Raw genomic sequence first — 25,818 nt, forward strand, 5'->3', positions numbered from 1 at the left:
TCTGTATCTTTTTCAAACTTTACCAATTTTTATTCCCATTTTTCGACTCATTAGATTTGATTATTTCTTCTTGTATAGGGCAGGGAAAACAACCACAAATAAATAAAACCCATCTTCAGAAAATGTTGAGGAATAAAGGACTTTTACTGTCAAACTTTCAAGTTTATTATTGGGCGATTAATATACGTTGTTTACAATTACTATTAAAATTTGATCAACTAATTAAGTCACCTGACTTGGATAGAAATAGAATTGAATTTTTCTAGGAAAATATCATTGTTTGGCACTTTTAGGTTCTGCTGTATCATCTTTTTCCAAACTGATTCACAATTAGATAATGACGAAATAAATGGTAATGTTTTGGTTGTAATAGTTTTTCCCTGGTGAGACTTTTTTCCCACCTTCTGTTATTGCTGCAGGTTTTAAGGAAATAGATCAGGTATTAAAAGTTACAAAGATTTATTTATCTTTAAGAGTTTTGCATCTTTTTAACAATTGTCAATTAAATTTAAGCTTTCCAATAGACCTTTTTTAGATATTTGCAAGTTAGATATTTTGTCCAATCTAAACTACAAGATTTTCCTCAAATCACGGACTCAAATATTCTTGATATATTTTTTGATTTGTAGTTTATTCACAGTGGGTTAATATCACATATATATATAATTTATTGGATTTAAGACTAACCTCAATGGCTAAGATTAAAAATGATTGGGAATGGGATCTTAATATATTTTTTTCAGATGAGGACTGGCAGTCCACTCCAAGTTTGATTAATGATTTGTCATTTTGTACTAGACATTGTTTATTACAATTTAAAGTGGTACACAGAATACCTATGTCTAAACTTAAATTATCTTGTTTTTATGCTGACGTTGATCCATTGCCAAAAGGAGTAAAATTTTAGAGGCCTCACTAATACACATGTTTTGGGAACGTTCCAAATTAGAAAAATTTTGGGGAAAAAAATTTCAATCCTTATCAATGATTTTTAATATATCCATGCCCTTTAATTGCCTTGCTTGGCTTTATTCACGATTTGACTATATCTTTGTCTGCATCTTGGGATAAAGTTTTAGCTTTTAGCATGCTAATAGCCAGGCAAGAGATTTCTTCAGGTGCATTCTCCGCCAAGAATGCACCTGCAGAAGCGGATTCAGACCTGTGGAATGGTCGTTCAGGTGGCAGCACTGAAAGCACAGCGCTGGCCATCTGAAAGGGACAGCTTCACGGGAGGCACCTCAGAGCGCACACCAGCTGTCAGGGGTGGGATGGCTGGCTGTCAGAGCTGGGACAGCTGGCACGGGCTATCAGCGTGGGAATGTCCCACGCGAGATGTCCCCACACTGATCCCACTGCCCCATTGTGTGGGGACTAATATGGGCTGAGGGGAGAGAGCAGGGCAGCGGCATCAGTGTGGGGACGTCCCGCACCAGGGGGCAGGGGCAGCTGGGAGGGGGGCTGTCAGGCGCTTGCCAGCTGACTGTCATCCTCTCAACAGCTGCTTTCAGGCGGCTGCATTCATGTTCCGGGGCTACCTCAGTGCTCTGGCGATTATCCCTCCCGGAGGAGGGTTACAAAGTTCGTCTCGCATGCGCCTCTTGCGCTTTCAATTGGCCTCCCGACAGCCACATATGTGCATAATATGCGGCTTTATATCGGGGGATTTTGGCCATCTGAAAGTGCTTAAGGTGTTTTAATGAAGTGGAAAGAGGAAGTTCCACTGACTCATGGGCATATTTAAGTTTGTAAAAAAATTAGATACAATATAAAAGATAAAAAGTTCCAGAATGAAAAGATATGGGATCCATTCATAGAATATTATCATGGTTAGATACAATATAAAAGATAAAAAGTTCCAGTATGAAAAGATATGGGGTCCATTCATAGAATATTATCAGGGTTGGCAGTTTTAGGCTGTTGGGCTGCTCCGGCAATGCTCAGTCTGGCTTTTGGAGGTAGCGATCCAATCCAGTTTCATTGTTCTTTTTTTTCCTCTCTGTTTTTTTAAAATATAAGTAGCCTTGATTAGAGGGGCTAGATTAGTGTTAGTTTAGTTTTTAGGGTCTTTTTTTCTTTTTATTTCTTTGTTTAATTAATTGGATTAATTGGAGTTTAAGCATGATGATCCTAGACTATAATATTAATTGATATTTTACCGATATTAGCAGATTGCTTATAAAGTAATTCATGTGACTTTCTTTTAATCTTAATAATATTAATTAACAATTAATAAGGAAAATGGGAAACTGTTGATTAGAGCATCTTTCCCTGTTAAATATTACAAATACATTTTGATATTTCCTCCTGTTAAGTCAATGCAACATGCATGGAATATGAGATTATATTGAACTCAATAAAATATTTTAAAAAGAAAGAATCATCCTCCCAAGATCATTCAGTAAAGCCATCCCAAACTACAAAATGAATATTTGAAGGCTATTCTTCCCCTGTAACTTATGATGTTGTTGATGTTATCACATATGTCATTTTGAATGCGATAAAGACTGTTGCAGCATTGGTCATTACAAATGGAGCATCAAATATATCCAATAAACTACCCAGATTAGTCAGGGTCCTTGACAGTGAATTAAAATACATGGTAATGCAATCTATAAACAATTAGTTATCAATGTCTTCCAACAGTTAATCAAGTATTAAACTGCACCATAATGTTTCTCAATGAATCTTCACAGTTGAGGTCACTTTGCAAAGACAGTTAGGCTTCCCCTGAAAAATCATGACAAGTGAAGAGGACAGTGAAAAAGACATTTGATATGCTTGCTTTCATATGCCAAGGGATTTGAGCATGAGAATTGGAAATGTCATGTTTCAATTGTACAAAATATTGGTTAAATAGCAGTTGGAGTACAGTTTTGACTGCCACACCACAAGAAAGATGAAGTGGCAATAGTGTGAGCACCAAAGAAATTCATAAGGATGTTACATGGAATGGGGAGGCAGTTGCAGGTACTAGAAGAGATTAGAATAAGGTGTATTTATTTTCACTGGAACATTGGAGGCTGTGGGTTGACATGGAGAGGTTTATAACATTATCAGAAAAAGACAGGTGTATCTACATGAATATAAATAGAATTTTTTTTTCTCAGGGCTGGGGAGTCTTTACTAGAGGGGACATTTAAGGTCAGAGGGGAAAAATTTAAAGATATTCTCTGGGTAAGCTCTCTCTTTTTGGAAAAAAAAGAGAGTGTGGTGAATATCCAGGACCAGCTTCCAGAGGAGGTGGTGGAGCACCTGCAATTGCAACATTTAAAAGATATTTGGACAGGTATTTGAACAGAAAAAGAAGAGGCTCACAGGCCTAATGTGTGCAACTAGGATCAGCATAGAAAGGTATCACTGTCAGCATAGATGAGATGGTTTAAAGAGTTCATTTCTGTGCTATATCTTTCGATGATTCTATGCACCGGTCTTTAAGAATTAATGCTAATACACATGAGATAGATCATCTCAATTATCTAGGAGTAGAAAAGTAGGCAGATTTTGGAATAGTGTGGGAAATGCAGGGTTGTAGTTATGGGTGATTTCAACTTCCCTAATATTGACCAGCACCTACTGACTGCACGAGGGATAGATGGGGCTGAATTTATCAGGTGTATACAATAAAGATGCCTGACACAGTATGTGGACCTTCCTATAATGAGGTGACCAGAACTGAACACAATACTCCAAGTGTAGTCTCAGCAGAGATTGTAGAGTTGCAATATGACCTCTCTACTCTTGAACTCAATCCCCCTATTAATGAATCCCCACATCCCATAGGTCTTTTTAACTATCCTATCAACCTGTGCAGCGACCTTGAGGGATGTATGGATTTGCACCCCAAAGTTCCTCTGTTTATCACACTCTCAAGTAACCGACCATTAATCCTGTACTCAGCCTTCTGGTTAGTCCTCCAAAATGCATCACCTCACACATATCCAGGTTGAACTCCACCTGTCACTTTTCTGCCCAACTCTGCATCCTGTCTATATCCTCTTGTAACCTTTGACAACCTCCTCCACCCTTCGTGTTATCTCCAAACTTATTTACCCATCCTTCTGCCTCATTATCAGGTCATTTATAACAATCATAAAGAGCAGGGGCCCAGGAACAGATCCTTGTAGCACTCCACTAGTCACCTACCTCTGGGCAGAATACTTTCCTTCCACAACTACTCTCTGCTTTCTTCCTGCAAGCAAATTTTTTATCTGCACAGCCAAGGTTCCACTGATCCCATGCCTCACATCTTTCTGGATGAGTCTCTATTGGGGGACCTCATCAAATGCCTTGCTAAAATCTATGAAGACCACATCTACTGCCCTACCCTCATCAATTTATTTTGTTACCTCCTCAAAAGACCCAATTAGGCTTGTGAGGCATGACCTTCCCTTCACAAAGCCATGCTGACAGTCCTTGAGTAGATTGAACTTCTCCAAATGCTCATTGATCCTATCCATAAGAATCCTCTCCAATAGTTTGCACACCACTGATCTAAGACTCACTGGTCTGTAATTCCCAGTAATCTCCTTATTACTGGTTTAACCAAGGGGACTACATTTGTCATTCTCCAATCCTCTGGCACCTCCCTCCAGCCAAAGATGGATTCAAAGATCATAGTTACTGCCAAACCTATCTCTTCTCTCACTTCCCACAGCAGCCTGGGGTATATTGCGCCCAGCTCCAGGGATTTATCAATCTTGATGTTTTAAGAAGATCCAACACTTCCTTAAACTCCACACTGCCCAGCACACGGGCCTGTTCTATTTCAACCTCTCTCTGATCAAGGTCCTTTTCTCTCGTGAAAACTGAAACAAAATATTCATTTAGGATATCCCCAACGTCCTCTACCTCCAGGCACCTATTGCCTCCTTTAACCTTCATTCTTGTCATCCTTCGCAAAAGCATAGAACACTTGGGATTCTATATATGTATATAGGATTATAAGGGGCTTAGATAGTGTGGACAGGCAGTACCTTCTTCCTGGGCAAAATTAGAAAATACCAGAGGATATCAAGGTGAGTGGAGGAAAGTCAGAGGTTAAGTTTTTTACTCAGCAAATGATTGGTGCCTGGAATGCATTGCTATGGTGGTGGAGTCTGGTGCAATATGGACATTAAAAGGATTCATAGATAGACACATGAAAATAAGAAAAATAGAAGGTTATGGCTGTGGGATAGGGAAAAATTAGATTGTTATGGAGTAAGTTTCCAAAGATTGGCACAACATCATGGGTTGAAAGGCTTGTATTATGTTCTGATGTTTTTTGTTCTATGTTCAGTACTGATCCTGAATAGTCACGAACCACTCATCTTTATGGTGATGTTAAACTGATCTTGTAGTCCCCAACTACAATAATTGTCTTACTCAGTAGGTATTTTCACACTGCAGACAAGAGGTGACCCTACTTTGTCAAAGAGAAATTTCTCGGGCCTTTCGCACCGTGGTCCAAATTCCCAGCCGTCAGAACTTCACTCGCCCACCCACTCCTTCCCGTCGGTATATCGCTCGCCTGCCCCCTCCCAGTGGTCGCTCCGTTGCTCACCCGCCTGCCCCCTCCAATAGGTTGCTTGCCTGTTCGCTCCCTCCTGTCAAAAGGTCGCTCACCCTCCTTCCCTCCCATCGGTACGTCACTTGCACGCCACCTCCCTCCCATCGGTAGGTCGCTTGCCCTCCCCCACCCGTCGATAGGTCGCTCACCCGCCCCCTTCCTTCCGTCAGTAGGTCACTCGCCCGTCCACCCCCTCCTGTCGGTAAGTCTCTCGCCCACCCACTTCCTCCCTTCCATCGGTAGGTCGCCTGCTCGTCCGCTCCCTCCCTTCGGTCGGCAGGTCACTCGCTCATTGGCTCCCTCCCTTCGTTCGGCAGGTCGCTCGCTCATCTGTTCCCTCCTTCCCCCCACTTCCCCGTCAGTTAGTCGGTCGCCTGCCTGCACTTCGAGGTTGATTCATCTCGTCACGACTGCAGGATAATTCAGGATGAATGGCCCACCTCATTAACCAATCTCTCATGCAGCTGTATTTCCCAAGTAGTTCCAAGTGTGTGAGGGGTTGTGGGCAACAAAGTCAGACATTCATCCTGCATTGTGCCACCATTGCAATGTGCTGAAGTAGCCCCGAAGCACTGGAGGGTGGGTGGGTGACTGACCGACCAACGGACGGGAGGGATGGAGCGGGTGAGCGACTGATCTACTGACGTCTTGGGGGGGGGGAAGAGAGTGGGTGGGCGAGTAACTGACCTACCAACGGCAGGGGGGAGGGAGCAGGCAAGCGAGCGACTAACGGACAGCCAGGGAGGGAGCAGGCAGGCAACGGAAGGATGGCTGGGAGGGAGGGAGCCCATGAGCGACCAATGGGCAGGAGGGAGGGAACAAGTGGGCGGGCAAGAGACCGAAAAACAGGCAGGGAGGGAGTGGGCCGATAATTGACAAATGGACAGGGGTGGAAGGACTTGCTCTTACTCTGTGAGTGTGTAACGTGTCATCGGTTGGGGAAGGGACTCCTCTAAATTGCCAGGGAGGAAAAATTCCCAGGAATATGGACCATGGTGTGAAAGGCCTGGGAGATCCTGAATTCTTGAGAATTTCTCGGGGACAAATTAGGGTCATCGCTCACCTGAGGTAGGGCCATGGATTCTTTCAAAATTCCCGGGCCGATCTTTTCACACCGCAGGTTTCCAGAAAAATTTCCAGGGAATATCCATTTTACAATGAGGTGTGAAAAGGTCCAATGACATACAGGTTTACAATCCTTTATCCGGACATCTAAAATACGGAAAGCATCAAAATCCGGCAAGTGGGGAGAGAGACTGGCAGCGCGAGCCTGGTGGGCGAGGGGGAGAGTCCGGCAGCACGAGCAGGGTGGGCGAGGGGGAGAGACCGTCAGTGTGAGCTGGGCGGGTGAGGGGGAGAGTCCGGTAGCGCGAGACGGGCGGGCGAGGGGGTGGGGAAAAGAGAGTCCGGCAACGTGAGACAGGCGGGCGAGAACTGACAGCGCGAGTCGGGTGGGCGAGGGGGAGAGAATGGCAGCGAGAGTCGGGCGGCGAGGAGTTGGGGGGGAGACTGACAGCGTGAGTCGAGTGGTCAAGAGGGGTGGGGAGATGGCAGCGCGACTGGAAGGGGTGGAGTGGATATGGCAGCACAATTCGGGTTGGCTTAAATCTGGCTTTCCGAAATCCAGAAAAATCCTAAATTCGGAACACACTGTCCCAAGGGTTCCGGATAAAGGATTGTGTACCTGTACTTGGTGCCAGCACTGCCATAGTTGATTTTCTCAATTTTACAAAGTGGACAAGCCCTTATCGACCATCCCTTTTTATCTCCATTGCTCAGAGAAGTTTGTTTATCCCAATATATTAATAGTCCTTCATATCCTGTATCATCATGTCATTTTATTGTATTTTCCATATAACACTGAAAATTATAAAAGCTAAATTTTCTTCAATTTTCCTTCAATACATTATAATAGCAGAGTTCTATTCAACTATTGACTGAAATAAATACAAGATTACCTGAGTATGTCTTTGTAGCATGTTTTTGCAGAAAATCCATTAAAGGAGCAAGAATCTTTTTATTGTATGGTATTAATTCCTCTTGACATCCATAGCACCTGTAAAATTTAAAGAATGATTCTATAAAATTGAAATCGTGTATAATCTACTTTAAGACAAAACTAACTTTTTTTTGTTATGTTCATTTAGAGACCATTATAAATTAAGCATTTGGCTTGCAATTGCAAACTATGTCCAGTAGTCCCCCTTATCCGCGGGGGGATAAGTTCCAAGATCCTCAGCAGATGCCTGAAACTGCAGATAGTACCAAACCTTATAATATACTATATTTTTTCCTATACATACGCATGATAAAGTTTATTTTATAAATTAGGCACAATAAGAGATTAACAACAGTAACTAATAATAAAATATAACAATTATAACAATATTTTTAAAAAGGGATACTTGAATACAAGCACTGTGATACCTTGACAGTCGATCTGAATACGATCTGTACTGTATTTTCAGACCGTGGGTAACTGAAACTGCAGAAAGCTAAGTCACAGATAAGGGAGGACCACTGTTTTTATTTTTTTTTTATTTTTAACCCCAACGGGCAAAATAGACAAAATCTGCACAAAGTAATTTACATGTGGCTACTAGAGACCAATTTGCATTTCTCAATGTGGTACATTATATGAAACAATTAAGATGCTGATCAGATTAGATAGTATTCAATGATATTTAACGAAATAAAAGAGTTTATCCACAGCAGTAGTGCGATCAGGACCATTGAAAAGCACTGGCAAAGATTGGTGCTTATTAGTTTGTTATTGGCTATTACCAATAAAAGAAAAGGGAGTTTAAGGTCCTTTAGGAAAAAGGCAAAGCAAAGAGCAGGTGAGATCAGGCAAGGCCTTTATTGTACAACCTGAGCAGTGGGAATGACAACCATGGGTGTTGTATGCTCCTCTTGTAGAATGTAGGAAATCTGGGACTTCACAAGAGTCTCGATGACTACATCTGTGCATCCAACTGCTCTGCACAGACAGAGTTAGGGACCAGGAGCTGGATGAACTCAGGATCATTTTGGAGGCAGAGGGAGTAATAAACAAGTGTTATGGGGAGGCGATTACACCCAGGCGGCAGGAAGCGGGTTGTTGGGCGACTGTCGTGAGAAGGGAATAGGCAATTAGGGCAGGGTACCCCTGTGGCTGTTCCCCCTCAATAACAACTATACTGTTTTGGATATTGTTGGGGGTAGACAACCTACCAGAGAAAATCTGCAGCAATCAGGTCTCTGGCACAGAGTCTGTCTCTGTGGTTCAAGATGGAAGAGAGGAAAGGAGGAGAGTAATAGTGATAAGGGATTCATTGGTGAGGAGAATAGACAAGAGATTCTGTGGAAGGGATTGACACTCTTGGATGGTATGTTGCCTCTCAGGTGCCAGGGTCAGAGATGTCTGATTGAGTCCACAGAGGGAGGGTGACCAGCCAGAAGTTACTACCAATGACAAAGTTAGATTAATAATGAGGTCCTGAAGGGTGTATACAAGGAGTTAGGAAGGAAGCTAAAGAGTAGGACCTCAATGGTAGTAATCCCTGGATTGCTGCCTGGGTCAAGCTAGTGAAGAATAGGAAGTTATGGCAGAAGAATATGTGGCTGAGAAGATGGGCAGGGGTTCAGATTTATGGATCATTTGGATCTCCTCTGGGAGATGACCTGTACAAAAAGGATGGGTTACACCTGAACTGGAATGGGACCAATATTCTTGCAGGCAGATTTGATAAAGCTGTGGCGAAAGGTTTAAACTAGCTAAGCAGGGCGATGGGAATCAGAGTGTTGGGTCAGAAGATGGAGCATTTGGTGAAATGGTAGATACTATCATGAGACTGTGAAGAAGGACAGACAGTGGATGGAACCTAAATGCAGCAAGTTGGATAAGGATGAAATGTGTGTACTTTAATGCAAAGAGCATTAGGAATAGAACAGATTAACTCAGTGTGGGTCCAGATGTAGAACTATGAAGTTATGGACATTGCAGAGACTTTGCTGACTCTGGGGCAAGAATGGCTGCTGAATATGCTGGGCTTTAGAGGTTTCAAAAAGGTCAGGGATGAAGATGAAAGAGGTGGGGAGTGGCATTACTGATCAGAGATATTATCACAGTTACGGAAATAGTAGAGGATTGTTTACTGAGCCAATGTGGACCTCCTCCCCCACCCCCCCCCCAAAAAAGAGACATTGATTGGCACTATCTTAGAGTGAAGACTTTGGATAGAGTGAAATTTGATAGTTGTGTTCAGGAAGGTTTCCTGACACTATGCAGTTAGACCTACAAGAGGGAAGGCTACACTTGGCCTGGTATTGGGAAATTAACCAGGTCAGGTATCAGATCCCTCAGAGGATGAACATTTGGAGAAAGTAATCACAACTTGTTCTCTTTAACCATAGCAGTGGAGAAGAACAGAATAGACCATTTTGAAAAACAGTTAATTGGGATAGGGGAAAATGTGAATCTATTAGGTAGGAGCTTGGGAACATAATCTGGGAGAAGATCGTCAGAGAACATTTGTATGGTGTTCTGCACAAGTAAATTGCATTGAGGCAGGATGGTGGCAAGGTGAAAGATACAAGAGATGTAGAAAATGTTATTAAGAAGAAAAAAGCTAACAAGAGATTTTAGAGCCCTGAAAAATTACAAGATTTATAGAAAAGAACTTGGGAGAGTAACAAGGGGCCATGGTGAACAGGATTATGGAAAATCCCAATGCAATCTACAAGTATATGTAAAATAAGTGGACGAGTCGTTTGAGGATAGACTCATGAGAGGTGATGTGGAAACATACATGGAGTCATAGGAGATAGCAGAGGTCCTTAATGAACCCTTTGCTTCAGTATTCACAAGAGAAAAGTACCTTGGCAATTATGAGGATGACTTGAGGTGGTCTGAAATGCTGGAGCATACTGATATTAAGAAAGAAGGTATGTTGGTGCTTTTGAAAAGCAGAAAGCAAAATAAATTGCCAGGACCAGACGAGATTTACCCAAGGCTACTGTGGAAACAAGGGAGGAGATTGCTGAGCCACTGGTGATGATCTTAGCAACATCACTGAAGACAGGAGAAGTACTGGAATATTGAATGATTTTAAATATCGATCCCTTGTTTAAAAAAGGGAGTAGACATCACCCAGGAAATTATAGTCACAGAGTCTTACTTCAGTGGTAGGGAAGATGCTGGAGAAGATCATGATACACAGGATTTACAAGGATTTAGAGAGACATAATCTGATTAAGGATAGTCAGCCTCATCAGGGGAAGGTCATATCTCTTGATCTTAATTGAATTCTTTGAGGATGTAACTAAGGACATTGATAAAGGTACAGTGGTGAATGAAGTATGTATGGATTTCAGTTAGGCATTTGATAAGGTTCCCCATGACAAGGCTCATTCAGAAAGTAAGAAGGGATGGAATCCAAGGAGATCTTGCTTTGTGGAATAAAAATTGACTTGCCCAGAGAAGGCAGAGGGTGGTTGTAGACAAGTGGTTTTTAAACTTTTTCTTTCCACTCATATACCCCTTTAAGTAATCCCTATGTCATAGGCGCTCTGTGATTAGTTAGGGATTACTTAAGGTGGTATGTGAGTGGAAAGAAAAAGTTTGAAAACCAAAGGGTTCATTAAGGACCTCTGCTACTATTTTAATCATACCTAATTTTCTCATTATGTGTAGTTTCATAGCTCCAAAGAAAATGAGGCAATGACAATTTTTCTCAAGCAAAATATTTCTGTAACATTTGGGTCTAAAGCACCAGTTCTCAGCTTCCCCCTCCCCTACATACCACCTTAAGTAATCCTTTAATAATAGAGCACCTATGGCATTGGGATTACTTAAGGGGGAATGTGAGTGGAAAGAAAAAGTTTGAAAACCATTGTTGTAAGTGGTTCATATTTTGCATGGAGGTTGGTGACCTCCTTCTTTGTGATTTTTATAAATGACGTGGATGAGGAAGTGGAAGTGTGGGTTAGCAAGTTTGTGCATGATATGAAAATGGATGGTGTTGTGGATAGTTTGAAGGGTTGCAGAGGAGATTTTCAAGGATATTGCCTGGATTGGAGACTGTGTATTATGAAGATAGATTTAATGATTTTGGTTTTTTTTTTCCTTAGAGTGACAGGCTGTGAGGGGTGACCTGATACAGGTGTACAAGATAATGAGAGGCATTGATTGTGCAGATGGCCAGAGGCTTCCCCCCAAAAACATTCTAAAGAAAAAAAAATGTAAGTTACTATCAACAAGCATAAAGGACCCATTACTCGCTAATGTACAATTCTAGTTTCAGGTCTACCTCTTCTCTGGCATTTTCAGAATATCCAGTCAACTCCTCTTATTGAGGGAGTCTCATCAGAAATGAGCTTGTATGCAGCTGAATAAGCAAAGTATTCTGAGTACACTAGAACATGGATTACATAACAATCAACCAATCTCATTGTCAAAAAATTCAATAGGAAAATGTGATTCAATGCAAAAATAGAGAAAAGTGAATTGCCAAAAACTTAAGAAACTTTCCAATTCCAGGAATCAAAAATAAGTTTCTTTTCTCCTGATTTCATTGAAAACAGTTAATAAATGTATCATATTAATGGTTATGCAGAAAGGTCACAATTGATCTCAATAACTCATGGTCAAGGATCATCCATATTTCCCCCTCTTAATTTCTTAAGGACCCCACTGAAGTGCATGTTAAAATTCTCATATTTGAGCTTTACACATGCAAACAAAAGATAAATCTATCTGATAAAATTATCTTTTCACCCTCTGTAATTATTTATTGACAAATCCACAGATAGACAAAAAATATGACCTTCAAAAATCCCAACAGTGTGGCATCCCAGCTCAACAAGGGACTCTGTCTCGGCACTCCCTTCCACTCGCCATTCATCAGGGATGTGGTTCCTGCTCTCCCTTCCAACTCACTCAGATCCCTTTCCCAAGCTTTCTTCCCAGTCACTTTGGAATCTGAATCCCACGGTCCCTTCAAGGTGATGACAATAACGAATAGTCCAGAAAAAAATTGCTAATCTGGTAGATCTTCAAACATGTTGGATTATTGATCTTGCTGAATTTGATTAGTTATGTTTAACAAGGGGTAGGAGAAAAAAAAAATTAAAATGTGATGTTCTATATGCTCAGACTCTGCCAACAATTATACATTAAAATACTGCAAACTAAAGAAGGAGGAGGAAACGTACACAAGGTTTAAAATGATAAAGTCAGGAAGGGCTTATGAGAAGTTTATGGAAGGCAAGAAAGAAAGAAATTTGAAAAAAGACAGGAGAACTGGAAAGGGCACAAGAAGGACTTGGAAAATAGGATTTAAGAAAACCGAAGGCATTCTACACATACGTGAAGAACAAAGATGAATAAAGTGAGGGTAGTGCTGCTCAGGGATAATGAGAGAAACCTACGTCTGGTAGCAGAAGAGGTCCTAAATGAATGCTCTGCTTTAGTGTTCATGAATGAGAGAGACCTTGGTGAATGTGATCTCAATGTAGAACAGGCTACTTTACTTGGCCATGTCGATGTTGAGAAAGTGCTGATCTTTTAAAAATATTTAGATTGATAAATCCGCGGGTCTGAACAAGATATACCCCAGGTTACGACAGAAAGTGAGGGAAGAGATTGTTGAGGCATTGGCGAGGAATTTTGCATTTTCCCTGGCACAGTTGATATGCCAGAAGATTAGAGAATATGGTCCCCTTATTTAAGAAAGGTAATAAAGAGAAGGGGATAAAACATCAAAGTCTGCAGATTCTGTGATTATAGTAAAAACACAGGGGTGATGGAGGAACTTAGCTGGTCTCATTACAGGAAAGGTGTAGAAGCTTTAGAGAGGATACAGAGATTTACCAGGATGTTGTCTGAATGGAGAACGTCTTAAGAAGCAACGTTGAGCAAGTTAGGGCCTTTGTCTTTGGAGCAATGAAAGATGAGAGATTTAGTAGAGGTATACAAGATTATGAGAGACATAGATAGGGTGGACAGCAGCAACTTTTTCCCAGGGCAATAATAACAAGAACTGTTTAAAGTGAGTGGAGGAAAGGGGTGATATCAGAGGTACAGTTTTTTTTTTGTTACACAGAGTGGTGGGTGCCTGTAATGCATTGTCAGAAGTGGTGGTGGAGGCTGGCAAAAAAGGGACATTTAAAAGACTTTTTGATAGGAAGATAGATGCAAGAAAATTAGAGGGTTATGGCTGTGTGGTTGGTAAGAGTTGGGTTGTTATGATGTAGATTTATATAGTCCAGCACAACATTATGGACTGAAGGACCTGTTCTATATTGTAATTGCTCTATGGTATACAATGAATGAATTCTGCTTATTTCTTAGTCATTCTTACCAAACAGTCCATGAGTCCAAACTGACTGCAATGTAATGCTGCTCCAAATGAGTGGTGTGGAAATGCTTCAAAGAATGTTGCTCTTGTGAGCTTTGACCACAACCCTAAGTACAAGAACAAGATATAGTTAATCTAAAAAGTGACAATTGTATATGTGTATAAATACAGTAAGTTTTAACATTAACATACAATTCCTTAAGGCAGAATCTAAAACATCATACATCTCAAATTTCACCCAAAATGTATAAGTGAGCTAGTCCATTTAGACCAGTGCCACTTTCAGCTGGAAGGAAGTACTTTGAACTATTGCTTATTCAAAAGCAAACATTTTTCATTTTTATGTAGGAAAACATCATCAAGGTGTAATCACATGGAAATACAAGCCCAAATTACAAGATAATTAATTTAAAATTTAGATGAAGAGGTAAATATTCAGAGGTCTAATGAGGAAGTATAAATGTAGGAATTTATATCATTTCAGAGCATGAGGCCTGATGGCAATAGCCTCTGCAAAAGAGATGGGGAATGCATAAGAACCCAGGAGTGAATGAATGGAGAAATCTTGGCAGGTTAAGGCTATAAAGAATGAGAAAAATTTTGAGGGTAAGCCTGGGGGGGGGTGGGATTTAAATGGGATTTTTCAATGTTAAATCTGGAGTGCTTGAAAACAAAAAACCAATGCAGATTAATAAGGAATTAATCAAAGACTCATTGAAACCTACAGCAAGAAAGAAAGCCTTTGTTCCATTGTGCCTCTGTGGACTTGTTAAAAAAAGAGATTATGTGATTCCACACTTTATCTTTTACAAATTTAACAATCCCAGACTTAAAATTAACCACAGACTAAGCACGTGTAAACATTTACAGAAGCACGTTCCATCTGCTTTTCTATCTCCCTTGCACATAAAGAAAATCCCTAACTTTACTTCTAGTCCTAATTTTTAGCCTTTATTCATTAGTTGTGGACTTTTCAACCAGTGGAAACAGTTTCTCTCCATCAATCCTGCCAGTTGCCCTTAAAACTTGGTAATTTCACCAATCACCCTGCAGCATTCTAAATTCAAGAATATAACCTTAATTTTTGTAATCTCCCTGGAGTTAAATTAAGCTGCCAATATAATAAATCAACACATTCTGTTCAAGCCCAATCTATCCATTCTACATGGAATGATACATCAAAACGTGAATGTGTGTCTTTCTATATTATTAATTATTTCAGGTCCAATATATATTTTCACTTAGTGGCAATTTGGATACCTGTCCATTATCCTTATTCTGTCTCTTCCTACTTACATGTTTCCTCACTGTGTTAATAGTTTATCTTGAATTTCACAAGCTTCAACTTTAGCTAATCATTGCTTGGATGAAGTTTTCTCAATTAATTTCATGCATACAAGTAACAAGACATTCCACAGTCCACAATTCTTAAAAATATCATCAACTTGAAATGTTAACTGATTCCGCCTAAACTACTGACTATCTCCAGTACTTTATGCTTTTATTTCAGATTTTTAATATCTCCAATTTTTCATTTCTTGACATTCCAAGCTAATCATCTTTGCCAGTGAAGATGGAAACCACTGACAATATACACCATTATAGTATGGCTGAGATTTTGCACAATTCTAGAAGGAAATTTCTATCTATATTTTTTTTCTCTCTCAATTTAGGTGGCAAATGGCTAAGAATTTAATTTTTGGATGGACCAAGAAATCATCCTGTATAGAATGAGAACAAGATGGGCAAGTGAGAAGACTGTGATTTTACAAAAGAGTGTATCAGGCTTGAGGCATCAAATGAAATAATTCTACTGCTACTTCTGTTATTAGTAACCCTGGAAAATATTGTGCCAGTCTGGAATAATTTCTAGAACTGCGATCACTGCAACTTACTAGCGAGCCATTCTTGTGACTTCTTCATATAATTTCCAAATAGCAATTAAAGTATAGAAATATCCAAGAAGAATTTTTTTGTTGCCAAAATTAAACAATGAAAAAAAATTCCAGAAAAGTATCACATTCATAGAAATTTCCCACTTGTATCCAATTAAAATGAGATGGGGTGAGGTGAGGGGAGAAAGATCAAGTAAAAGAGTAGTCAATGCATCACTGATCAAGGAGACCATCAATGTAGTAATGGTGTGTATTGGTAGGACTCAGAAATAAAAAAGGGGCAATCCATTTACAAGATTTATACCACAGGCTTCCCAATAGTTAGTGCAAGATAGAGGAACAGATATGTAGGGAAATCACAGAGAGGTGCAAGAGGAATAAAGCTGTAGTAGCAAGAGATTCTAACTTCCCAAATATTAACTGAGATCATTCTACTATGCAAGGATGAGGATTTTCACACAGAGGGTGGTGGAATGAGCTGTCAGAGGAAGTAGCAGAGGCTGGTAATAATTTATAACATTTAAAAGACATTTGGGCAGGTACTTGGATGGGAAAATGATAATGGGCCAAGTATAGGCACTTGGTACTAGCTCAGATAAGTATCTTAGATGACTTGGATGAATTCAGCTGAAAGATGTGATTCATTTAAAATGGATCCAGGAATGCTTTTTTGTGCCAGAATGTAAACAATTCTATTGGGGCATTGATTGATCCAAGAAAATGAACTGAGACAATGGGCAAGAGCTTCGGGAATAGTGATCAGAATTCAGTAAAGTTTCAAAGTGGTTATGAAAGGGAATAAAGAAAAAATGAAGACTGAAGTAACTACATGCAGGTTAATCTACAGCTGAATTTTTTTTTAAAGGAAACAGAGTTCAGGGCCAACATTTTCCCTTAAAGGTCAAGGGCCGTGACCATATGGGGAGTACAGCACCTTGTTTGGGGTTGGGTCAATGCCCATGGATGCCCCCCCTTGGTGCCAACCCTGGGCATATTGCATCTGGTGTGGCCTTCTGGACATTGGCGAGACCCAACGCAGACCATTTCGTTGAGCATCTACACTCTGTTCGGCTGAGGAAGCGAGATCTCCCAGCAGCCACATATTTCAATTTTACATCCCATTCCCAGTCCAATATGTCCATCTATGGTCTCCTCTTCGGTCGAGATGAGGCCATACTCAGGTTGGAGGAACAACGGGGTGGGGGGAGAACTCAGGCTGTTTCACTAACAATTTGTGAGGGGTGTGGTGGGGGGAAGAAAAGGCTCACTGTTCAGCTTGAAAAACAGCAAAAGAAGCCATGAACTAAACTAATACTTCAGAATGCCTTTCCAGCATTTTCTAACTTTTACATCAGAAGTGAGAGGTGGAGAGCAGGTTCTTGGGAGTCATTATCTCGGATGATCTTTCCTGGATCCATCACACTAATGGCATCATGAAGAAAGCCTCTACTTCCTCAGGAGTTTGCGGAGGAGCTAGTGGAGTTGTTCAAGTGAACCGGTACGGACTTGAAGGGCCATGGCCTGTTTCCGTGCTGTAAACGGTTATATGGTTATAAGTACACAAGTTCACAAACCATTGGATGTCAAGGGTTTGATAAAGTTGATAGTTTAGAAAACTGAAAACAAGGGAGTATATTAGAAAAATTAGGATGACAAAGAGGAGCCACTAATTATAAATTACAAATAAAATTCAGTCATGGTATACATAAATTAAGAATAAGAAGGCAACCAGGGACAGAGTGTGTTGCTTTACCAACCAGAGAGGCAAGCAGTGCATGGAGCAGGAGGATGGGGGAAGGACTTAAATGAATACTTTTCATTTGCATTCATCAAGGAGAAAAGCATTGTAGTTTGAGATTTCAATATGGAAGGTAAAATTCTGAAGCATATTACCATTTAAAAGGGGGAGGTATTACATATCTTAGCAGGCACAAAGGTCATTAAACCCAAGAGCCTTGAATAAAGGTTCCATATTTACTGTTTTCCAGTCACTGGCACCTCATTGGTAGCCAGCAAAGCTCAAAGTATTTCAGTTTGTGTTCCAGCAATCTCCTCCTTTGCCTCCAATAAGGATTCCCAGAGCTAAGATTCACATACATCTGGAAGATCAAGGACTGGTCACCTAGCTATAGGAAGGATATCATGGAACTGGAATGGGCGTAAAGAAAAAAAAATCACAAGGGCACAGATTATAGTCATATTCTTTTCTTTAGTATAGGAGAGACTTAAAAGGAACCTGAGGAGAAGCATTTTCTCAGAGGTTGGGGGTAGAACGAGCTACCAGAGGAAGTGGTAGAGGGAGGTACAATTTACAACATTTAAAATACATTTGGATATGTACATAGATGGGAAAGCGATAAAGGGCCAAATATAGATGCTTGGGACTAGCTCAAAAGGGCAACTTAGTTGGTATGGATGAGTTCAGTCAATGCTGCATAATTCCCTGAGTTTATGACATTTAGTGTGGAGGCACAATACATTGCTGCACAACTCCAAAGATCCCTGCAGGTGGCAGCAAAGTAGATAAGGTGGTGAGGAAGGCAAATAGAATGCTACTTTCATTATAGTATGAGGGTTTATCATCATATACACAAGTACAATGTTCAGATGCACCAAAATTCTTAATGCTGTGGCTACATAGATGCAGAAGATATGCCAAGAATAGCATAAATTAAATTACCATAATGCACTGAGAAGCAGAAGATATGATAAATATAAAAGGATAGATAAATAAATATTCAGGACACAGAGCATAAATGTCTTGGTGCAACTTTATAAAATATAACTTCAGGCACATGTGTAGATTTAGTTCCCACACTAGAGAAAGGACATGATTACAATGGAGTAGGTGCAAAAGAGATTGACCAAGAGGTTATTGAGGATAGTATATCTCAGTTGTGTTTTCCTTGGAGCAGAGGAGGGTGGTGAGGGTGGGGGGTGGGGGAGGAGGGTGTATCTAATATAGGCATTCAAAAATTGTGAGAGGCATAAGTTTGGTACCTAAAGGGACAGTACAATCTAGAACATATTGTTTGAAAGGGTGGTGAAGGCAGACATTCTCAGAAAATTTAAGAAGCATCTGCACAAATACCAGAATTGCCATGTCATAGTACCTGCAGACCAACTGCTGTTAAATAGGATTAATAAATAGATACTTTTAGTCAGCATGGACATGGTCAGCTAAAGGGTCTGTTTCTGTGTCTTATGGCTCCAAGAATTACCTGTGGTTGTACTTGGGGTGGTGGGGTGGATGTGATGATTTACATATTTGTAGAAGTTGTAAAATTTTCAAGGGAAGTTGAGATCAGTGAATTGTAAATTTTAGCCTTCAAGTCTGCTTAAACCTAGATGAACTGTTTAGTTTCAAGCCAATGTTCCACTATTATGACCATATTACAGATAATATCCCTATCATTTATCAATATTATTCTTATTTTAGGAGTTTTGTGACAAAGACGAGATTTCTGGCATAACCTTGTGCACTATCAAGGACATTGCAAGAAGAGCAGAAAGGAATGATTTCTTCATCTTAATTATTAATAAACCCTTTTGAAATCAAACTCGGGATGAAAGACTTAGAAAAAATATATAGATAAATGTGTTTGATGTAGCAAAGGATCTGGACTTATTGGTACAAGGTTTTTTCCTGTAAATTGTGTTTGGGATGTTTGAGAGCTCAAGTCAATTTTCTACAAAGGAAACAAAGCTATCTATGAACCTAAACAATTACCTGATAACCACACTTGAGGCACATCCAAATATTCGGCAAAACATCAGAATCTTCACCGTGTGATTTCAAAGCTCTAGCACATTCTGCACAAACTGACCAGTGGTTTTGGGCAACCGCCTTCTTCACTTGGACCAGGTCCACTCCTATGTTTGTATGTTGACAGGCAGAACCTATACAGATTAATAAAATAAGCTTTAATTCTAAATTTGGTTTGTATTAGTCGACAGCAATTTTAAAATGTGTATATGAGTTGAAAATTCAAATTGTACAAGTTGCAACTCCTGAGTTTTTTCTAAAAACAAATTAAGCAGTTCAAATGTTTTCTCTTTAATGGTCCTAACTATTGTTTAATCATATTACAGAATTGATTGAAGTGTTCACCTCATATACCATAAAGAATTGTATGTATCATGTGGTATGATTTCTTAAAGTGTGGTATCAGCTACTACTGTTAGTGTATATTGTTCAATATATTTGATTGGAAGCTCAAATCTTATTAAAAGTAATATAGAAGAACCTTTAACTGCTAATTGTGTCAAATTATGGGATTCCAAAAATTGTGTCTTGCATTTGTCTACTGCATGTTGCAAGCAAACAAGTGGAACGTTTTTTGATCCTGGCAATAGCGTATATACTTGTGACAAAACTAATATTATTTTCAATTCTGCACCTTATCTTCTCAGATTTAACAGGATCAATTTCATTTTGTTATGCTTACATATTTCTAATTTGTAGTTTGATTTCAAATTCAGACACATCAAAGGAAATAATACCTGATAAAACAAACAGAATTGCCAGGGCTGCAGACTTCAACCATCAAGTTCTAAATAATGTGAAACATTTTCATACTTTTAAAACATGTAGCTCAACCATTAACCAGTGCGAAAAATAAGCCTCTTGAGCAAATTGTGGATATTACAATGGGGATTCATTTCATGGATATTATGTACATTACAATATATTAATTTCATACAAAATAAGCAGCATAATAATTAAGACATGTTTATTAGTTTATCTTTATACTCAATATATGGGTTGATCAAATATAAACAATTTGATACAAATGTTTAAATGACTAGATGTATTCAAGAATTACTTAATATAGTCAAAAGGTCATAGAGCACGGAAACAAGTGCTTCAGCCCACCAAGTCTGCAGCAACCACCAAGCCTTTATATAACTAATCCTATGCGAATCCAATTTTATTCTCCCTGAATTCATAGCCACTTCATCCCGATTCTACAATTCATCTTCAAATTTAGGGGAATTTATCGTGGCCAATCTTGCATATCTTTGGTATATGGGAGAACACCCATATTCTATTTTTTTTTCGATGTTCATTGTTTAAATGACTAGAATCATAAAATATACTGAAACTTTTAACACTATTATTGACAATTGCAGACAGTATTAGAATGCAAATCCGCCAAAAACCTTCCCAACCTAAAAGAGCGTTGAGGGAATTACCTCTGATTATAACATAGGAAGTCTGTCTTACCTAACACTTCGTCAGATGAATCATCATCTTGAGGCTTTTTACGTCGTCTGTTCTTCTTTGTCATAGTACCATTACCATGGGAGGATGGATCTTTCACTCGCATTGTCACTGATAACATATTACATAAATATCTCAACAGGAATGCACTGGTACAATGTATTCTGATTAATATGACAAAACAAAAGTAGTTAAATAATAAGACTTAAAAGCAGGTCTAGTTTAAAATCAAGGTTATAGATCAATAAAAGATGATGGTCAGGAAGTCTAATCAGTTTTATACAGCTGCAACCTACCTTGTGGCTGTTGAACTCAATCCCCCAACAAATGAAGACCAACACAGCATATTTCTTAACCAGTCCATCAATGTATTCTTGGATTCCAGATCCCTCTATTCTTTCACACTGTTCAGAATTCTGTTATTAACTTCGTACTCCATCTTCTGGTTCAATGTTCCAAAGTTTATCACTTCACACTTTCACAATTGAAAACTCCACCTACCACTTCCCTGCCAAACTCTGCATCCTGTCAATTTAGAACCATAGAAAACATTTCAGAACAGAAACAGGCCCCTTCAGCCCTTCTAGTCTGCCCAGTCCATAGCCCATCATACCGCTCCCATTCATGTACCTGTTCAAATTCATGTACCTGTCATAATTTTTCTTAAATGTTAAAATTGAGCCTGTATTCTTTAAACGGAACAATGTGAGCTACCCTCCAATCATAAGGACATTTTAAATATTTCTGCAAGAGCCCCTGCAATTTCTACACTAGCCTCCCTCAAGGTCTGAGGGAATATCTTATCAGGCCCTGAGGATTTATTCACACTTATTTGCTTTAAGACAGCAAGCACCTCCTGCTTTTTAATCTCTAAGTTCCATGACATCACTGCTAGTCTTCCTTACTTCTCTCAAATCTGTGCCGGTTTCCTGAGTGAATATTAATGTAATAAACCCATTTAAGATCTCTTTCATCTCTTCTGGCTTCATGCAAAGCTGCCCACTGATATTCAAGATATCAAATTTTATCCCTTACTAGTAAATCACAAAAATCTGTAGACACTGTGGTTGAAGTAAAAACACCAAATGCTGGAAAAGCTCAGCAGAACAAGCAGTATCCTTTATGTAGCAAAGGTAAAAAATGCAGAACCGACATTTTGTGCTTGAGCCTTTCTCCAGCATTTTGTGCTTTAACTTTATCCCTTACTATCTTTTTATTTTTTCTTTGGCTTGGCTTCGCGGACGAAGATTTATGGAGGGGGTAAATGTCCACGTCAGCTGCAGGCTCGTTTGTGGATGACAAGTCCGATGCGGGACAGGCAGACACGGTTGCAGGGGAAAATTGGTTGGTTGGGGTTGGGTGTTGGGTTTTTCCTCCTTTGCCTTTTGTCAGTGAGGTGGGCTCTGTGGTCTTCTATCCTTTTACTCTTAAAATATATGTAGAAACCCTTAGGATTTTCCTTCACATTGTTTGCCAAACTCCTGTATATCACCCCCTCTCCCTCCTGAATGATCTGGAGTTCATCCAACTCCAGCTCCAATTCTTTAACTCCATTTGTCATGTCTTCTTTTAGGTTCCTGATTTTTTTCTTTTTTTTTAAATACTCCTCATGTACCTCATTTGCTCCACATTGTCTATTCCTGTTAGACACCTCTCTCTTCTTCTGAATCAGATCCCATATCCCTCAAAAACCAACGTTCCTTATGCCTTCTATCCTTGCCTTTGATCCTGACAGAAACATAAAAACTGTACTCTCAATATTTCACCTTTGAAGGTCCTCCACTTACTTTGCACATCATCTTTTCCCTCCTCCACTCCTCTATCAGCTCTGGCTCTCTGGTTTCCATCCCCTTGCAAATCTAGTTTGACCTCCAGAGTAGCACTAGCAAATTTTCCTACAAGGATATTGGTCCCCCTCCAGTTCAGATGCAAACTGTCCCATCAGAACAGGTCCCACCTTCCCTGGAAGAGAGACCAATGATCCAAATATTTAAAGTCCTTCCTTCTGCACCATGTATTTAGACATGTGTAAATCTGCATTAACCTCTTATTTCTAACCTTATCAGCAAGTGGAATGGGTTACGATCCTGAGATCACAACCCTGGAGGTCCTATCCTCCAACCTAGTGCCTAACTCCTTCAACTCTCTTTGCAGGAACTCCTCACCCTTCCGACCCATGTCATTGGTCACTACATGGACCACAACATCTAACTGCTCACCCTCCCTCCTGAGAATGCCATGAACTCGATCGAAGGTATCTTGGACTGGGGGGGGGGGGGGGGGGGGGCGGCGGGCAGGCAACATACCATCTGGGATTTTCCACAGAACCTCTTATCTGTCCTCCTAACTATGGAATCCCCTATCACTAGAGCTCGCCTCTTCTCCTCGCTTTCCTCCTTAGCCACAGGACCAGACTCCATGCCAGAGATTTGATTGCCATGGCTTGTCTCTGGTAAGTCCTCCTCCCCCCCCCCAACCCCCGGACCACAAACAGAATCCAAAATAATATACTTGTTATTGATGGGAACAGCCACACGGTGCCCTGCACTGCCTGCCTGTTCCCTTTCCCTCTCCTGTCATCATCTTCTCTCCTCCTGCCTACTAGGTGTTGAGGGTGTCTCTGAAACTCCTGTCTATCACCCCCTCTGCCTCCTGAATGATCTGGAGTTCATCCAACTCCAGCTCCAATGCTTTAACTCCATTTGTTATGACCTGCAGATGAATGCACTTCTTGAAGATGAAGTCGTAAGGGATAGTGCTGCCTTCCCTGATGACTCAACATTCTGCACAAGAAGAGCCATTCTCACTGTCTATGACTGGAGGGAAAAAAAATATGATGTATAAAACCTGCCCTAACCTATGCCACCTGCTAAATCCTTTTTGTTCCTCGAAAGGGTGCCACTAGCTTACTTCAACTTCTGCAGCACCACCTCAGCCTCTTCTTGTAGAAGCAGCTTGAGCCAAAGTCTTTCCACTCTGACTCAGTCCACTCCAACATTGTGTTCTCCCTCGATGACCACTCCACTGCATAGTCCCTCACTTTTATAGTGATATTTTGGTCACCTGACCTCGATTGCCCTTCAACTGTTGAATTCGATTACCTAATCCTTGTCCAATATCTTGTTGTAACTTACTGCAGCTCTCTGCACTATCCACAGCACCTCCAACCTTCATGTCATCTGCAAACTTACTCCATTTCCTTATCCAAACTATTTATAAAGATCACAAAAAACAGGGGTCCCAAAACAAGATTTCTGTGGAAATCCAGTCATAACACAATCCATCAACTACCAGCCTGTCTTCTGTGGGCCAGCCAATTCTGAATCCACACAGCAAAGTTTCTATGGATCCCATGCCTCGTGACTTTTTGGAAGAGCCTATCATGGAGAACCTAGTCAAATGCCTCACTTACATCCATATTCACCATATTACCTGCTCTACTTTTATCAATCTGTTTTCTCACCATCTCTAAAAACTCAATTCAGTTCATGAGGTACAGCCTGCCCCTCAAAAGGACAAGCTGACAATCCCTAACATGACTATGCTTCTCCAAATGTTCTCATAAATCTGGTCCTTAAAAATCCTCTCCAATAGTTTGCCTACCACTGACACAAGACTCAGAATTTATAATTCTTGAAGGATGGAACAACATTTGCCATCCTCCAAACCTTCGGTTCCACTCCTGTGGCAGGTGAGGATGCAAAGGTCATCATCAACACCTCAGCAATCTCTTCCTTTGGTTCCTGTAATAACCTGTGTTACATATCATACAGATGTTTTACAAAAGCTCCATCATTACCTCTTTCTTAACCTTGACGTACTTCAGCACATTGGCCTGATCATTACTGGCCTCACATTCTTCAAGGTCCCTCTCACTGGTGTACACTGAAACAAAGTATTAATCAACAACATCTACTACCTCCTCACCCATTCCCCCTTTGTTCTTCAGCAATCCTACCATCACTCTAGTCATCCTCCTGTTCTTCATGGAATTTCTGTAATCTTACTTGCCAAGGCCTTCTCGTGACCCCCTTCTAGGTCTCCTCAGTCCATTCTTAAGTTCTACCTTATAATTATTAAGAACCTTGCGTGTTTTTGCTTCCTAAACCTTATGTATGCTTCCTGTGACCCAATGTCTCACCTTTCTTGGTTACATTACCCTACTGTCTTGTCTCAGTGGGGCAAATCTATCATTCCACAGTCATACACTGTGGAAAAAGGCCCGTTGGCCCAATCTGCCCACACCAAGCAAAATCCCTCACCTACACGAGTCCCACCTGCCTGCGCGTGGCCCATATCACTTTAAACCCATCCTATCTAATTTATCCATCCACATGTTTTTTTAAACATTCCAAGAGTACCTGTCTCAACTACCATCTTCTGCAGCCTATTCTGTATACTCACCACTTTGTGTAAAAAAAAAAAAAAAAATACCCTTCAGGCTCTTATTAAATCTCTTCCTCTGAACATAAACCTGTCCTCTGGTTACCAATTACCCTACTCTTGGGCAAAAGAATGTGCATTCACTCAATCTATTCCTTTCATAATTTTGTACATCTCTATGAAATCACCTCTCAAATTCCTGTACTCCAAGGAATAAAGCAGTAGCCTGCTCAACCTCTCACTGTAGCTCAGGATGATTAATCCTTGACAACATTCTCGTAAATCTGCTCTTCATCCTCTCCAGCATGACAACTTCTTTTTGTTGCACAATGATCAAAACTGAACACAACATTCTACATATGGCCTCACCAACTCTAACAAATGCAACATGACCTTCTAACTTCTATACTCAATACTTTGCCTAAA

The 25,818-nt window shown here is 40.3% G+C and overlaps 1 protein-coding gene across 4 annotated transcripts in view; it reads right to left on the reverse strand.

The window, feature by feature from the left end:
- The window catches only part of usp45 (ubiquitin specific peptidase 45), a 140,459-nt gene that overhangs the window by 113,900 nt on the left and 741 nt on the right, over positions 1-25,818 (reverse strand). For all 4 annotated transcript variants that reach the window (XM_069887143.1, XM_069887139.1, XM_069887140.1 and 1 more), the window contains exons 2-5: positions 21,013-21,120; positions 19,516-19,685; positions 13,894-13,997; positions 7,510-7,607 (exon numbers count right to left, since the gene is read on the reverse strand). In XM_069887143.1, the coding sequence (XP_069743244.1) occupies positions 7,510-7,607; positions 13,894-13,997; positions 19,516-19,685; positions 21,013-21,115 (475 nt within the window). In that variant the 5' untranslated portion in view covers positions 21,116-21,120. The remainder of the gene's footprint in view (positions 1-7,509; positions 7,608-13,893; positions 13,998-19,515; positions 19,686-21,012; positions 21,121-25,818) is intronic.

The sequence above is a fragment of the Narcine bancroftii genome, chromosome 6 (genome assembly GCF_036971445.1).
Source record: "Narcine bancroftii isolate sNarBan1 chromosome 6, sNarBan1.hap1, whole genome shotgun sequence".
In the NCBI taxonomy this organism is placed as follows: domain Eukaryota; kingdom Metazoa; phylum Chordata; class Chondrichthyes; order Torpediniformes; family Narcinidae; genus Narcine; species Narcine bancroftii.